We start from the raw sequence: 16,725 nt of genomic DNA on the forward strand, positions 1-16,725 counted from the left end.
GAACTGAATTCACCAGGACGGGGTTCTCTCTGCCTTTCCTGTTTCATGGCTGGTCCGCACCCATAGCCGCTATAAACTTTAGCTTCTGAGGACAGGCATCTGAAGAACCAGACGGGGAACCAGCCAGTGCCGACCATACCACTAATGGTTAACTGCTGCCCTGTACAGATACCTTCTGCCCTCAGCAATTTTATTGTCTTCAGAAGAAAGTTTACTCCTGGCACTGAGCAAACAGCACCTTGGCATCTGTCAGCTGGGATTGGACCTGGAGGAGGAGGGGGCCCTGCCCCAGGCCTGTGCCTCGCTGGGCCCCTGCTGTCTGCCCACCCCCAGGAGGGAGCAGACTGGGACCCTGGCCAGAACCCAGCTTGGCTCTGGTTTTGTCTCCAGCCTGCCTGTCCTGCCCCCAGCTGAGTCCCTGGAGCTACCTGTTTCCTCATCCCCAGCTGGGCCTGGGGCTGGAGAGGTCTGGGATCTCAGGTAGAGCCTGGGAGGGAGGAGAGAGTGGCGATTAGGGACTAGGAGTCCCTCCAGAAAGGAGAGCTGTGGGGAGAGGGTGGGGCAGCTCCCTGCTCTGTGGATCTGCCATGAGGCACATGTCCCTTTCTTTGTGTGCTGGCAGCAAACTTCTGATTCCTCTTCCTCCTCCACACACCTGCCCATCAGAACCCCATCTAGGTGTTCCCTGACCCTCCTCATAGACCCCACCTCCAGGGCGCCCCATAACTGCATGGAGCAGCCTGCGCAAATAAGACAAGGCAACCTTTTGTCTTTATTTGAATAGTCCTCCATTTGGCTAAAACCAGGAGCTTGTCAGGGTAGATTTGGGGGAGAAAGGTTGTGGGGTGGAAGACAGGTTCAACCCCCATCTTGACCTTTTCTCCCTCCCCTGAGCACACCCTGAGGCTGCAGGAAAAGTGGTGGGGGAGAAGGGGCTGTAACATATTTGCCTTGAATCCTGGGGTTTGTGTCAGTGCCCTGCCAGGTTGATGGGGTCAGAGGGGCCTCAGGGAACCATCTAACCAGACTGGGGAAAGTGGAGGTCCCCCAAGTGGGGGTAGCGGGAGAGACACAGCAAATTGATGGCAGGGGTGGGACTGGACCTGGGACTCCTGCCCTGCCCCAGAAGAGACCCAGCTGCGGGTATGTAGGTTGGAGCAGGGGCTCAGGCCTGGGCAGGGCCTGGGACTGGCAGAGCAGGCCTGAGAGCCCAGAGCTCAGGTCCTGCCCACTCCCCTGAGAAATCCTCCTGGAGGAGCCCTCCCAGGAACCTACACACATCTGCTGTCAGAGGTCAGGCAGGACACAGTGTGGCATGGCCTGATGTCACACCACAGGGGGCCTGGGACTATGGACAACCAGGAACCACAGGCCTCAGCAGTCACTTTTAGAATTTCACTTTAAAAATTGAAACCTGTTCAGGGGTCAAATTCACCCTTGAATCGTCAGTTTGGATCCTGAATGCCCAAGCTGTCCTGGTCAGTGCTCATCGCCTGGCAGGCACCCAGGACCCTAAAGGCCACTCAGGAGCCTCGGAGGGCATCCAGTGTAACCATCCCTGCAGAGACAGGACCCGGGGCCCTGGAAGGTGAAGGGGCCAGTTGTCAGTCCCTCAAAGGCAGTCAGCTAGGACAGCCCGTGGTTGTGCTGGGCACCCCTCCCCAACAGACATCCCAACTGCAGAGGCCTCAAAGGACACATGACTCAAGATGACAATGCCCAGCCAGGTTGACACAGTTCTGGATTTTATCCACAGTCATACAATCACAACTTATATATATATATATATTTGTATTTATATACCTTTAAATTACACAATCATGTACAAAACAGGTGCATTGCTGAGACCACAGCACTTCTCGGAGTTTCACAAGTGTTGGACTAATGGAGTCAGGAAGTCGAGGGCTGCAGACGGCGGTGCAGGGCAGCCTTGGCTCCTCGCAGAACCAGGCTGCAGAACGGTGGTTAACTGGGGACAAAACACATGACTCGCCGAGCCCTTGGGGGCGGCCCGTGCAGCATCGAGGGTGTGGGCAGGGGGCTACAGGAGGCGGTGGGCACGGCAAGGGGTGCGGCCCCCACACGGTGTTGAGTGTCCTGACACCAGCACTGACAGGTGGAGCTGGGCCCTGGGAGCTCAGGAGGTCTTCCAGGTGGGAGACCCTTCCACTCTAGGGCCGAGGAACCTGGGGACCGCGCCGTGAGAAAGAGTGGTCCCAAATGGGGCTATGGAGGTGGTTGTTCACAGGGAATGGGGTTTCGAGTCCCTGCCCCAGAGTGGGTAGCTAGAATGCTGAGGGGGACAGGCCTGGGGTCCATCCAGGGCCACAGCCCCTCCCCAGGTGCTGGGAAGCCTCTAGCACAGAGAGGGGGAGCCCAGGCCCCAAGGTGCAGATGTGCCGGCTTCCTGACTCCCAAGGGTAGACAGTGAGGGACAGGGGCCCCCAACCCCAACTCCTGCCTGGAGGAGAGGCTGAAGAGGCTTTGCTCTGGAGCTGGGAGGGCTGAAGGTTGTCAAAATCTTGCTTCAGGCTCTTAGGGGCCTTGGGCACATCTCAGGCTGCAGCAGAGGCCCAGAGAGCAGTGACAAGAAAGGGGGCCCTGGGGGAGGAGAATTTATCTTCCCTGGTGGTGCACCATCATCCCCACCCCGCAACTCCCCTGGCCCTGAGGGAGGCCTGCCCCAGCTCAGACCCCTGCCAGAGTCTGCCAGGATCCTCTGTGCCCACATGAATAGGATCAGGGCCTGAGGCTGGGGTCTGTGGCCTCCTAACAGTTGGCTGTGGGGAGAAGAAGCAGGGAGCAAGAGGACTGAGGGGTGACAGAGGGTCTGGAGTATCACCCTGTCTTTACCTAGAGGCCCAGGGGGCCAGGTACTGTGGGAGGGGGACGGGGTCTACAGTCCTGAGGCTCATAAGTGGCATCCACGGTTAGCAAGGCTCACCTGGTGGAGCAGGAAGTCTCAGGGCCTCACCACAGAGGTTCTGGGAGACTTCTCTTTCAGCCAGTCACCCACCTCTTGGGGTCCTGTCCTGCCCTGGTCTGCTACCCAAGTACCCCCGCCCTACTTCCATGGGAGAGGCTGGTAGCTGGTACTAACACTCAGTAATCCAGCACCAGCCATAGGAAACACTCCTGCTTTGGGCAGGCCCTTTGTCTCCTCCCACCCCCAAAAGTCCTTTAGCTGAGACCCAGGCTTGGACAGATTGGGGGGCTGCCAGCAGGGGGAGTGTTGCTCCAGGGGCTAGGGCTGGGGCTGGGCGTGGTGAGAACAAGGAAGAAAGACACGGTGACTGTCTGGCTCCTCAGGGCCAGGCTCCTCCCTCCTGCCAAACCCATTCCTCTCCCATTGGCTGTAGGCTTTCCCTGCGGGTCCAAGGCTGGACGCTCCCATGGGCCCCAGGCAAACCAGAGAAGGGCAGAGAAGGCTGGCTGAGCTCAGTGATTCTCCAGTTTTAGATGGACGTGGAGCGAGGGCGGGTGGCTGGGCAAGATGCCCTCCTCCCCAGGAAATGGGAGGACGCTGCTACTGTTGCTGGCTTTGCCCTGGGCTTTGGGGCCCCACCCTCTGTCTGAGGACCTTGGGGGGGGGCGGGGTCTCTGCAAATACTGAAGGGTGTGACTCGAGGAAGAGCAAGGCTTCCAGTGCTGACAGTTGGAAAGAAGGGTCCCAGCAGGGTCTCGGTTCCTCAGCTAAGCCTGCCGTTGGGAGAGCTGAGGGTCTGCTTCCTCTGCTCCCTCCAATACCCCAGCCACTGTCACCAACTCCAGCTCACCCTTCTTCATGTCTGGGGGAGTCTAGGGACCACTGGAAACCTCTATGAAGAAGAGGTTGACCACTCCTTCTCCAGTCCTGAAGAGGGGGGCTAGGGAGAGTAGGGCACTCCCCAGGGCAGAGTGGAAGTCTAAACACTAGAAGGCCCCCTTGCCTGGGTTTGGAGGGCGGGGGCCTCTGAGAATAGGGTGGTAGTGGAAGGGGAGTGGAGTGAGGCAGGAAGTCAGAAAACCAGGCCCAGGGAAGGGGGGAGCAGGTGCTGGTAGCCTGGGGTGGGGAGGGGAGGGATGAAAGGGGTGAGATGGGGGCAGTGAGGCAGGGTAGAAGGGTCCAGGAGACATCCCTCAGGGCTCAGGAGACTCTTTGGTGGAATCTAAAATGCAAATGTTGTGATGTCTCTGTTGGGCTAAGTTCTAAGACCGTCACCTACCCTGGGGCCATCACCCCAAGTTCCACCACCCTGGCCTCCAGGCGGCCCTGCGAATGCTCTGTCTCTGTATTTTTTGATTTGTTCTGTTTTGACTTTTAAAAAAATAAAAGCTTGATCGGAAAATATGTCTGGAACTCTATGGAGAGGGGAGGGGACAAGAGTGGGAGGGGAGGGGAGGCGGTGAGAGAGGAGTGAGGGGTAGTGTGGAGGGGAGCAGGGCAGCTAGATGGCCTCCACGTAGTTGGCAGGATAGAGGCCAAACTGCCCACTGTCCAGCCGCCCGCGGCACCAACCCTGCTCATCCTCTTCGCCCAGCTTGGTGAGCTCATCTCCTGGGAAGGGGACACAGAGGAGCTCGTTGACAGTGGCTTGGAGAGGACAGTCCTTCCACCCCCACACTACTACGTAAGCCCTCCAATACAATTAATGCTGTCCCGACCCCCAAAGCCTCTCCCATTATTGCCCCAATGCCTGCCCCTGCGGACCAGCTCCAGCCACACCGGGACAACCACATGCCGTCCGCAGCCACCCACCTAATCTGGGTCTCGGCTGCTTCCAGTTTCATTTCCCTGGTGGGTCATATGGCATCCCCGGCCCTCAGGCCCTGCCCCCAATCCGTGCCCTGGCCCAGCTCCCACCCTATTCTCGGGTCCTGACTCTACCCCTGGCACCCAGTTGCCCCTCTAATTTGACTTTTGTCCGGGAGGCACAAGTCACACTCCAGGTCTTGGCCACGTCCTGCACTAGGCCCCGCCCCCATCTGCATTCCCACAAATCCCTGCCTCCCTTGCCCTCAGGTCCCGCCCCGCCCCAGGATCCAGCCGGAATCGCCCTGCTAGCCCCGCCCACCGTACCAGCCTTGAAGCTGAGCTCATCCTGCTCCTGGCCGTCGTAGTCATAGAGTGCCCGCACACGCACTCCCTTGGCGTCGTCCTCGAAGGGGTTGGAGCCCCCGTTGGCCTCATTGCCCCCAAATGGGTTCCCGCTCTCGTCGTCGGACCATTCAGTGGCATAAGACTGGCCCCTGTCGTAGCTGCTAACGCTAAGAAACAGAGAGGGGACCCAGCATGAATTGCCTCTCACCTCGTCCCTAGGGCTGTCCCCTCCTCCCAACCAACCAAAGCCCTGGCCCCAAATTTCACCAAGGCTGGAGCAGAGATGGACCTTGTAAGGGGGGTCCTGAGCCAGCAACCCTCGCTGACAGCTCTTCAAACAAATGTGAGGCAGGACTATCAGCATTATTACTCTGCCCCTGAGAGAGGGGTTGCTGAAGAAGACCGCAGAGAACATCTGGGCAAGTACAATCTCATAGTTGAGACTGATGATTCTGGAGCCAAATTCCTGGGCATCATATCCTGACCCTGAGGCTTACTAACTAATGGTGTGACCTTTGGCAAGTCACTTAACCTCTCTGGGTTTCAGTTTCTCCATCTGTAAAATGGGAATATTTACACACTTCTCAAAGTATTGGAGACTTCAATGAGTTAATATATGGAAAATGCTTAGAACAGTGCCTGGCACACAGTAGGTACTCTCATAGGATTAGCTACCACTATCTGTGAGATGAGCACGAGGTTGTTGTGATTTAGACCATTTCTTCTCTCCTGAGGAAAAAACTCAGTTGCACCAGTGTGTGAGCCACCAACACCCCCATCCCTCCACCCTGGTCCCCAGGGAGCTCCATGGGAGGCACTCACCTGCCCCGGTCCCCAGCCTGGGATGTGGACTCCACCACCCCTGTGGCATTGGTCACTGCTACCCCCTCTGCCTTCTTGGGCTGCTTCTCCTTCTTTGCGGTGGTGTGAGGGAGGTCTGGATTCCACTCCTGGTGGTTGCCAGGGGAGTAGTCAGGCTGGGGGCAGGTTCCCTGAGCCCCCTTCCAGCCTTTTCAGAATCCCCTTCCCCATCCCCACACATCCTCACCTCAAACTGGGGCCAATTCATGGGCATGCCAGGGCCACTGGTACTGCGGAACCATCTGAGGTCATCCTGGGCATCGGCTCCCCGGATGGCCTGCTCCATCTCCCGGTACACATGGACATAGCTGTACACAGGGGAGATGGGGGGCCGGGGGGCAAGATGCACTGAGGCCCCTTCTCATCCTTGGTGAGGGCTGGGGTCCCATTCAAGGGACCAGGGTGCTGTCATGGCCCCCAACTAGCAATCAGGCAGGCTTCTCAAGGAGCAATCTGTGTGGCCATGCCCAGTGGGCACCCTTCCCCGTCCCCACCTTAGCCACTCACCCATCCACTCAAGCACATTTCTTGAGTATCTAGCGTGCATCAGCTTAGACCCAGGAATTCACTGTTTGGAGACTCTTCCCTCTTGGCCCCTGCAGCTCTGCCCTCCCCTTCCTGTCACTCTGACATAGGGCCTGGGATGCCTTGCACACCAGTTCTGCCCTCTGCTGCCTGTGCCCACCATGCTGCCATGCCCAGCTACCTGCTATTCTCAGCTAGGTTGAGGTGACGTTTGATATCCAGCAGCACCTCCTTGAGGAACACCAGCCGTTTTTCCTCAAATTGCTGGCATTGTTCAAACACCTGCTCCATGCCCTCCATGTACTGGGGTGTGGTCTTGCCCACTTCATCCAGCACCTTCTCATACTTCTCCTGAGTCTGTAGGCACGAGGGTGAAGGGAGGGTAAGAGCCAGGCCTGCAGCTGCCGGCCACCACCCTCTCCGAGGGGCCCTCAGACCCCAGCCCAGCCGGCACCTTTTGTACGTCCTGCTTGCACTTGTCCACTTTGTCCTGCAGCTTCTTCTGCTGCTCGGGTGTGACTGACTGCTCTGTCTTGCTATTCATCTCCCGTGTCACAGCCAGCTTCTCCTCTTTGCAGGCCAGATGGTAGGCCTTCTTGGCTGCCTCTAGCTGTGGGGAGGGGGAACAATGGCCAGCCCTCCTACTTGTGAACAGGAGCAAACGCGGTCACTTGTCAACCCCTCCCACCTGCTCGCGCCACCAGGAGTTGTGAGCACACATTCTTAAGAGGCAGAATGGATGCAGGCCCTGGCTCCAGGTATGTGAGAGCAGCGCCCACCCATCTGTGGGTGTTTCCCTGCATGGCACTGCCTGCTGCCCCTACAAACACCTTCCTGTCAGACGCTGCAGTGCCTACCCCATCTGTGGATATTTCTTACTGGAAGGCAGTCCTGTTCCCCCATGGGCACAATACCACGGGGCAATGCACTGCCCACCCCATCTGTAGACACCCTCCCTCTGATCAGACTGGCCCTCTGAGCTTAGCTGCCCACCCTCGCCCCATCTGCGGCAGCCGCCCACCAGGCACCTCCTTCATCTTCTTGGCCCAGGGCTTCTGGGCCTTGCGAAAGCCATCTTCAGCCTCCTTGGTCTCCTTGAAACCGCCCATGATCTGCTTGTGATAGGCGTCCTTCTGCCAGTTCTTGACCTTCTCTAGGTCCTCATTCAGCAGGTTGTTCTTCACCTCCTGGTGCAGTTCGCTCACCTTGTCTGCCTCCGTCATCATGGCAATCCAGGCCCGCTCCAGACTGCCATACTGTGGGCCTGAGGAAATGGCAATGTGAGAACAAGGCCCTCATTACCCCTATCCAGGGGTCCCCTTCACACTTCCTTTCTCTGAGGCTTTCCCCATATTTCCCATGGCAGCAGAAATGCCCTCCTCTGTTCTCCTTATAGTTTTATTCATCTTCCAGGACCCAAATACAGCCTCCTCGTCCAGGAAGCCTTCTCTGACTACTCTATCCTCACACCTCAGCCTACAGCCCTCACTGAATTCTTCTTATACATCTGCCTCTGTGCCTGCTCCCTATCTCCTTTGTTAGCTTGTGAGCCCCAGGGCAGGCACCTTGACTCTGCGAGCTCCGATAAGCCTAGCACAGCACGAGGCATACAGTAAGTGCTCCAGGCAGGAATGTTGGATGAATGTAAAACTGAAGAGCCAACTGGTGACAGATACCAGAAAGCCACTGGGACCAGACATTCCACAGGCATTTGTTTCTCTGTATACTGGCATCAACTCTGTGCCAGGCACTTTGCTGGGCAGTACGGGTCCAGCCCTTGCCCTCATGGGGTTTAGAGTGTAGTGGAAGAAAAAATACATTAACTGATACATGTAAATCCCAACTTGAAATTGTTCTAGATTAAAGGAACCCAGAGACATGACAACTAAATGCAATATCTGATTCTGGATTGGGTCCTGGACCAGCAAAAAAGTGCTATAATAAAATTTGCTTTGGGGCCATATTAAATGTCCTGAACTATTGTTACATAAGCAAATGTTTGTATTCTTAGGAGATACATGAAGAATTTAGGGTGAAGGAACATATTTCCAACTTAAATAGTTCTGGAAAATATGCATATAAATAGAAAGGGAGTGAGAAAACAAATGTGGTAAAATGTTAACTGGTGAATCTGGGTGAAGAGTATGTAGTTCTCTGTACTATTCTTGCAACTTTTCTCTGAGTTAAAATTATTTCAGAATAAAAGTTGTTGTTGTCCTTGTTGTTTTAATCCAACCTGCTTTTGCTTGGGAGTGAAGGAATGTAGGTGGGGACAGCGTCTGCAAAGGCGCTATGGCTGGAGGCCGCAGGTGAATCCAGGTGGCTGGGCACTCCCAGGACCCAGGACCCAGATTGGGGTGTGCGCCCAGGGTGGTCATGGGGGGCACCTTTCTCGATGAGCTGGCGCCAGCGCTTGGCCCAGTCGGTGAGCTGCTGCCCGTAGGCCTTCTCGATCTTGGCGCGCTCCTGCACGCAGTTCATCAGGTCGTTGCACAGGCGGTGCCCGTCATCGATGCGCTTCACCGTCCGCTTGTAGTTCCCCACCTGGCGGCCAAGCAGCGAGAACGAGACTCTCGCGGGCTCCCCGAGACGCGGCGACCTGCAAGGGGCGCCTGCCACAGCCGTCCCCGCAGGCCTCCTCCGGCTCGGCTCGCAGGGGCTCCGGACTCTCGTTTTCAGAGGTCTTGGCAGCCCCGCGTCACACCCGCACTGTCTACACACGCCCTCATCCCCTCTTTAAACATCATTTCGTCGCTGCCACAAAATGCAGAAAGATTTTTGTAATTTGGACTTGGGCTAGAATGAATTATTCATTTTGTTCTTGGGAGCTAAATCTATTATATTTATATAGAGTCATATAAGTATTGAGTTGAGCTGCAGCTTCTTGACATAATATTATGTTTTGCAGACATCTCATTAAACACTTATTAATTTAGTTTTGGCAGTTTTCACTTTGGGTTTCATAAGCCCATAGAAAGAATTTTTCCTCAAATATTCTGGAAGGCTCTGAAATACCGGCCAGTCTCCGCCTCTGTGTTGCTGCGGGGCTCCCTGAACTCACTCCACTTTTCTGTGACCAGTGTTCCACCTTCTGCTCCTTCACAGGGCAGGGGCGGGCAGCAGCTGTGTGATCAGTAAAGTGCTGCGCCTGCCTGTGCGAAGTGCCAGGAGTCTGAGCCAGGGCACCCAGAGCAAAGGGTCAGGAGAGGCCTGTTCCACATCATGGAACGCCACAGGATCTCTCCGGGGGCAGCTGTGGGGCAGAGGGACTTCGGGCTCAGTGGGCAGTAGTAGCCACTTCATGGCAACCACTGCCTGTTGGACACCGAAAGCTTTGGAGGGTTCCGAGGGGACGGGAGCAAGGCCTAAAGGCACTGGGCCTCCACACAGCCAGGCTGTTTGGTCCTCAGGATCTGGGGAGCATCAAAGCCTCACCTCCCAGAAGCTGTCCGTGATCTCCTCCGGAGCTAGTGAGGTCTCATCGTAGGAGCCAGACATGGTGTAGCCGTGGAGGGATGGACAGGTGTGGAGCGGCGGTCAGCAGGCTGGGCTGTTTCATGTACTGGGAAGGCAGGAGAGAGATCACTGGAGATGAGGGATATGTCCCACATGACCCATTCCAGGTCTGAGGCTCCCAGCTGGCTGTGGGGATGAGGGCTCCACAAACATGAGCCTTGCATAGAAATGGGTGCTTCCTGCCCAGTGACTGGCTCACTATCCTGAGGGTAACCCCGAGTCGCCCTGTAGCACCCCTCGTGCCCACCTCCCCACCTCTCCGCCATGAGCCCTTTGTTCCATCTCCTCTCCTTCCCCAGGATGGAGCTGAAGATCTATCCTCCAGCTCCGGTGTGAGCACCTCTTGCCACAACCACCAAAAAACATGGTGCCCACCAGTGTTTTGTGTTTCTGAACTCACAGCTGAAAGTTAGGGCCAAACAACGGCGTATTTGTTTTATACAAATCTGTGGTTTGCTTTGTAGACACACAGGTCCTCAAAGCTGGCAATCGGGCTTATCTTTGTGCATGTCAGCACCCCCTCCCCAGGACCTGGCACCCTGTAGGGCCCACTAGAGCTCAATAAACCCTAGCTGGCTTCTCAGTCTGCCCCCTCGGCACTGCCCCCATTCCCCCGACCCAGCCAGATCCTTGAACCAGGCCCACAATACCCACCTAGGCTCCCCATCCCCACTCCCAACCAATGCAGAGCCCCTGGTTTCAGCCCCTAAATTCTATCTGAAGCCTGGAGCCTGGACTCAAGCCCTCTGGGAAGCTGGCTGCAGGCCCCCTCCTACCTGCTGCCCAGGCTGAGTGCCTCCTCAGCTCTCTGTGCTGCTGGGCCCTGTAAATGCCAGTTTGGCTGCCCTGGTGCCCAGCCTCAGAGGCCTCACTAGCCACTTCCATGTCCCCTAAGAGTCCCGGACATGCAGCTTCCTGGTCCACAGGTCAGACCACTGTGATCTGTGTGGTCATTGGGCAGCTGTGTGTGGCCTGGATCTGCCAGCCGGCATCATGACTGTCCAATCTAGGCCATGTGCTGCCCCAGGCTGGGGCAGGCACTGCCCTACTCCCATCCCCCACCCAGGCCTCCCTGCCACCCCAGGCAAGAATGGCTCAGTTGTCAGGAGAAAGGACAGAGAGGGCCAGGGGCCTGGACTTCAAAGGGGCTGCCAACCTCGGGGCCAGGATACCTCCCTGCCTCTGCACTGCAGGCTTGGGAACTATGAACCCTGACAGATGAGGACACTTGGGAAATGCAAGCCTCTCCAAAATTCAGCCTAACCTGGGGGTCCCAGGAACCGTCAGCCCTATCAGCAGCTGGCCCTCAGGCTCAGGGCAGGTATGCCAACACATGAGGATCCTGGGTCAAGGATGTCCCTCCCTGCTCTGGCCTCAGTCTCCCCATCTGTCCAGGGGCAGTGTTCTTTTTCCAGTAATAACCCAGTATTGCATCCTTGTATCTCTCAGACACTAGATATGTTTTGTTCCTTTCCCCTTAGCAAAATGCAACCTTTCCCACAAATTCATGTACAGCGGGGTTGGGTGGGAGGGAGGGCAGCTGGATTTCATCAAAGGACAAAGAAATGAGTCTGATTTTTTTTTCTTCTTAATTTGGCGCCTTTCATTTATAAAGTCAGGACTTGCTTCATAAAGAAAACATTGATTTAGAAATGAAGATAGATTTGATTTAGATAAAGTAAAAGGCAGGGATATTTAATGAAGGACTTCCAGCCAGATTAGGTAAGTGTCCCTGGGGCCAGAGCCGTCTAGAACCCTTGAAGTCACACAGAACTCTGCTCTTGGGGACCCCCACAGTGTGCAGCTGTCAGCAGGCTGGCAGTGGGGGCAGGAGCAGGGTGGAGGGGAGGGACATTCCCTTATGGGAGTGAAGGCTGAACCCGCCCCTGGTAGTGGGGAAGAGACATGACACAACTTGGGTGTCCTCTCATCGTCACAGAAGCACACATCCCCACTCGGCAGCACCATGTGGTCCTAGGAATTCGCCTTCCAGTCATGTGGGCAAACTGATGCTGGCCGATTTGATTTACTGCAGCACCGCCTGTAAAAGCCAAGGGCTGGAAACAACCCAGATGCTGGTCCAGGGGGCTGGTGATGCCAGTTATGGTGCAGGCCTGCAACGGAACGCTGGGGTCCTGAGCCATGTCGCTAATGCCAAAAGAGCAAGGAGCAGAACAGCGTGGCTGCGGGTGCTCCTGTTTGTATGGGGGAAATACATAAGGGAGAAATATGCTTGGGAAGGTGGTGACAGTGGTTGCGTTAGGGGAATTGCGTGGCTGGGGGACGGGGTGGGAGATTTTTCACTGGAGTGCCTTTTATGCCTTTTGAATTTTGCTTTGTGTGCATAAATTGCTTATTTTTAAAAAACCCTTCAGCCTGTGTTGGAGGAGAGCCAAGGGAGCTGGGAGCCAGGACCGAAGCGTGGAGGGAGGGAACGGTGCAGCTAAGACTTGGCATGTCAGGCTAAAAGGGAACGCACGATGGCAGAGACCACTCTCCCCCTCGTCTAGACCCAGGCACTTGGTGTAGGCAGGTGATGGGTCTCCCAGGCTTCCAGCTGGGGTAGCATGTGTCGTAGAAATAACGCTAGCCTTGGCGTCTCTGCTATGCCACCAAACTGCCGTGTTACCTGGAGCAATTCACATGACCTCAGGGGACCTTGCCGTGAAATGAGGATGATTCAACCCAACTTAAGGATTAGAGGAGACGGTGAGGGTCCGGCCCACTCCAGCCCCTGATGGACCTGCACAGAATTGATGAGGAAGGCCGGCAGGCAGGGTTGGGGAGGGGCTGTGGGAGGGGGCATGGGAGCCCCCAAACCCACATGGCCAGACACACCATCCCACCTTGCCCCTGCCTCACACCCCCACCCTGGGGGCAGGTGGGAAGCTTAACTCTTACCAAATGTCATATGCTTCCTGAATAGAGATCAGTAGCTACCATCCCTGAAAACGCTGCATCTCTGTCAGGAAGATGGAGTGGCTGGCCTCTGCTACTCTCACGGGCTGGCCCAACATACCCTTAGCTTTCCTCAATCCATCAAATGGGCACAGTGCCCATCTGACATTTTGTGGCCCTGAAAGCCCTTTATCATGAATAATAATAGCTGGCATTTATGGAGCACATATTTGGTGCCAGGGACGGTTCCCATGTCTTAACTCATTTAATCCTCACAAGGACCCTACAGGCAAGTGCGATTCTCGTCAAGAGCCCCGAGGCTGAGACATGAATGTGAAAGAGCTTGTCAGCTCTCACTACTGATCTGTCACCACGGCTGTTGTAGTCCCATTTCAGCACGGGGCTCTTTCCTTTTGTGGAGCCAGGGAAGGTGCCAGGCTTTCTCACCCCGAGGATGGCGAAGCCCTCGGCATGCAGGATGGGGGGCGTGGGGCTCTGGCTCCAGCTCTACCGCCTGCCAGTGAGAGCTCAGCCAAGTCCCATAAGGGGGTCTCAGTTTTCTAACTCATGTGATGCAAAACAATACTCGAGCTTATGTTGAGGATCAAAATAAAGCTCTTAATGAAAAACACAGACCACTATGGAAATGTGAAGTTTTCATGCTGGCCTGGACCTTTCCTTCAGGGAGAAAGGAACCCCAGGGTGCAAGGTGTCCCCCCTCAGGACCCAGGCCTGCTGCTAGCTGCCTCTACAAGACCCTGGAGGGCAGAGGCCTTGGTTCCGTGTACCTTGGCTTGAAGAAGGGACAGAGGAATTAAGAGCGTGAGCCCAGATAGGGCAGGCCTGGTGTGGACAGCACTGTGTGAACTCCTACGTCATTAGTCACTAACAAGCACAGGCCTCGGAGTCACCCCGTTCCTCCTCCTCCCCCCACCCCACATCCAGCCCATCAGCAGATCCTGAGCTCTACATTCAACCACCCTGGTCCCAGTCCCCTCACCTCCCTGCAGTAGCCTCTTCATTGGTCTTCCTGCCTCTGACCCTGTTTCTCTCATCGTCCCCCACCTCCCAGCCCCAGCATAGCATCCAGAGGGAAGCTGGTAAAACCTGTCAGATCCCACCACTGCCCTACTCAGACTCCCCATTTCATCTGAGCAAAAGTCCAAGTCTTTGCCAAGAGGCCCTGAATAACCTGCTGTCTCACCCCTCACCCCTCTACCCTCACCTCCCACCACTCTCACTCTCCTCCAGCTCCACTGACTGCCTTGCTGTTCTAACCCCAGGGCCTTTGCACCTGCTAGGAACAGTCTCTCCTCCCCCCTCCCCCAGATTTCTAGGTCTGCTCAAATGTCCTGACCTCCCCCAGCTTAAACTTGAAAATCTGTTTCTACCCCCAGTACTTCCACCTCTCCCTTTCCTTACTTTATTATTCTCCACAGCACTTGTCACCATCTGACAGGCTGCCAACATTAGAATACTCATCGTGTTTAGTGCCTTCCTCTCCTACTAGAACGTCAACTCTATAAGGGAAGCAATTTTGTCTCTCTGGTTCTCTGCTGTATTTCCAGCATCCAGAGCAATGCCTGGCACATAGTAAGTCCACAATACATTTCTGTTCCGTGAATGAATAAATGCCAAGGACATTCTGGAACATTCATTCATTAAATAGCAGAAGCACTGAATTCTGTACCCGAAGCCAAACAGTCATCTGTACATAGTAGGCGCTCAATAAATGTTGATAATGATGGTGACACAACCAAGAGCCAGGATCCCAAAAGAGGGGGGTCCCAGATCCCACCTGTCCTGTTTCCAGGACCCCTGCTTCTCCTCCTGGCATCCCTTTCCCCACTTTCCGGGATCCAGTTTCAGTGTCTCTTTCTCTCTGATCCCCCAGAATGATTTTGTCCTCAGGATGGGGCCTCCATCCTCAGGGATCCTACAGCACACGCACAGAACAAGTATCCACAGATTCGACTGTTACATTACCCCTCTCTCCATTCTCCCTTTAGAGTATTTCTCAGTACTTACTACGCTCCAACCTCTTCATACACTTTACCTCCAACCCTCATAACAACCTATTGAGATGGGTGTTGTCTTCCTTGTTTTAGAGACAAGCTTCTGAGGCTCAGAGAGGTTAAATAACTTGTCCAAGGTCACACAGCAGGGAGGAGGCAGTCAGATCCAGACCCAGGGTGAGCCCCCCCGCCCCCTTCAGGGGCCCCATCCAGAGCCAGCACTCTGTGGGTGTCACCTGCTCCTCCTGGCCAAAGACGTTCTCCCAAGGGACCAGCTCAACTCAGACAAGAGCAGGGCCACGGGAAGCCAGAGCTGCCCCCATCACCCAGGGTGGGTCAGAGCTGCCCCCCCTCACAAATGTTCCAGCAGCTCCTCTGCTCCTCACTTCACCCAGAGATGGGGCCTCACTTCTTACCAGCCTCTGTTGGGGCAACAGGTGCAGCAAGAAGGATCCAGGTTAGCTGTGAGGTGCTGCCCCCCATTCCTCCCTGTGAGGCACACCCCGTGTTCACTCCAGCTGCTGCTCCTTTGCTTGCGCAGCCCCCCCCCCCACCTGGGATGCATGCTATCCTCCCTCCCATTACCCACCTCTCCCCTAAAATAACCCTCCCTCCCTTCAAGAGCCAGCTCAGTCCCTGAATACCCCAGTGCTTACCTACCTCACCCCTATACCCTGGTGCAGCTTCTAGTCACACCCTGCCATAAACCATAGCTCCCTGGGTCAGGGCAGCAACCTGCTCTCCCAACAAGCCCAGTAACTCCTTCCAGATGAGAGCAGAGTAATTAAGAGCATTGTCCTTGGGGCCAGACAGAACGACTGGGTTCAAATCCTGGCTTTGCCATTTATTGGCTGTGTGACTTTGGCAAGTTGCTTAAACTCTCTGTGTCTATTTCCTCATCTGCAAATGGAGGTGATGAGAACCACCTACCCCATGGGGTTGGTGTGAGGATGAAATGAGTACCCAGTGCTCAAGAAGCACCGTTTTGGGCCGGCAGAGTGGCTCAGCTGGTTAAGAGCTTGCTTGGGAGCACCAGCTCTGAGCAGTACAGCTGCGGTTCAGATCCCACATTGAGGGCCAGTGACGCTCGCCCTCTACAGCTACGATGGTGAACAACAGCTCGACCTGGAGCTGGGCTGCTGTGAGTCACCGGCGACGGTGTAGGCTGCAGCGGGGCTGCAGTGGGCTGCTGTGAGCTACGTGAGTGGCTGGCAACCAGCGTGAGCGGCTGGCAGCCGGTGTGAGCTACCAGGAGCCGCTGTGAGCGGCCGACCAACAACGAGCAACTGATTGCCTCACCCGGGAAGAGCGCAATGATCATAATACCAACATGGGCCAGTGAAGCAACCTCCTCCACAACTAGACTGAAGAACAAAACAGTAATTTGTCTACCTGTCTGTTCCTCTTCTCCGATTCCCCAACGCTGTTACCCTCCCCCAATTTCCCAATAAAATCTTTTAAAAAAAGAAGCACCGTTTTAACTACTACTACTATTATTATTATTATTATTATTATTATTATTATTATTATAGGCACTATCACTCACGCTTCTCACAGCTGCCAAACTTTCAAAGCAGGAGACTCTCATCTCTCTGGATGACATCATATCCCCATCTCCACTCTGTAACTAGCACCCCAGCAGACCCAGCAGACCTTTGCTATGGAATGAATTGTGTCCCCCCAAATTTATACGTTGAGGCCCTACCTCCCAATGTGACTGTATTCAGACTTTTAGGAGGTAATGAGGTCGAATGAGGGGGAGGGGAAGGTTCTAATCCATAGGATTGGTGTCCTTATCAGAAGAGGAGAGGGATCTGTCTCTCCCCATGC

At 55.3% G+C, this 16,725-nt stretch overlaps 1 protein-coding gene across 4 annotated transcripts in view; it reads right to left on the reverse strand.

Moving 5' to 3' along the window:
• Nucleotides 1-1,724: 1,724 nt before the first annotated feature.
• PACSIN1 (protein kinase C and casein kinase substrate in neurons 1) overlaps nt 1,725-16,725 on the reverse strand; it is a 65,780-nt gene continuing 50,779 nt past the window's right edge. For 3 of the 4 annotated variants that reach the window (XM_019660873.1, XM_019660872.1, XM_019660874.1), the window contains 9 exons: nt 9,902-10,028; nt 8,854-9,010; nt 7,495-7,730; nt 6,921-7,076; nt 6,648-6,823; nt 6,129-6,249; nt 5,903-6,030; nt 5,060-5,247; nt 1,725-4,537 (listed from right to left, as the gene is read on the reverse strand). In XM_019660873.1, coding sequence (XP_019516418.1) covers nt 4,428-4,537; nt 5,060-5,247; nt 5,903-6,030; nt 6,129-6,249; nt 6,648-6,823; nt 6,921-7,076; nt 7,495-7,730; nt 8,854-9,010; nt 9,902-9,964 — 1,335 coding nt within the window. In that variant the 5' untranslated portion in view covers nt 9,965-10,028 and the 3' untranslated portion in view covers nt 1,725-4,427. Of the gene's footprint in view, nt 4,538-5,059; nt 5,248-5,902; nt 6,031-6,128; nt 6,250-6,647; nt 6,824-6,920; nt 7,077-7,494; nt 7,731-8,853; nt 9,011-9,901; nt 10,029-10,758; nt 10,782-16,725 lie in introns of those variants that run through there. The other variant, XM_019660875.1, reaches the window with a different exon arrangement.

Source organism: Hipposideros armiger, unplaced genomic scaffold (assembly GCF_001890085.2).
Source record: "Hipposideros armiger isolate ML-2016 unplaced genomic scaffold, ASM189008v1 scaffold_331, whole genome shotgun sequence".
Lineage (NCBI taxonomy): Eukaryota > Metazoa > Chordata > Mammalia > Chiroptera > Hipposideridae > Hipposideros > Hipposideros armiger.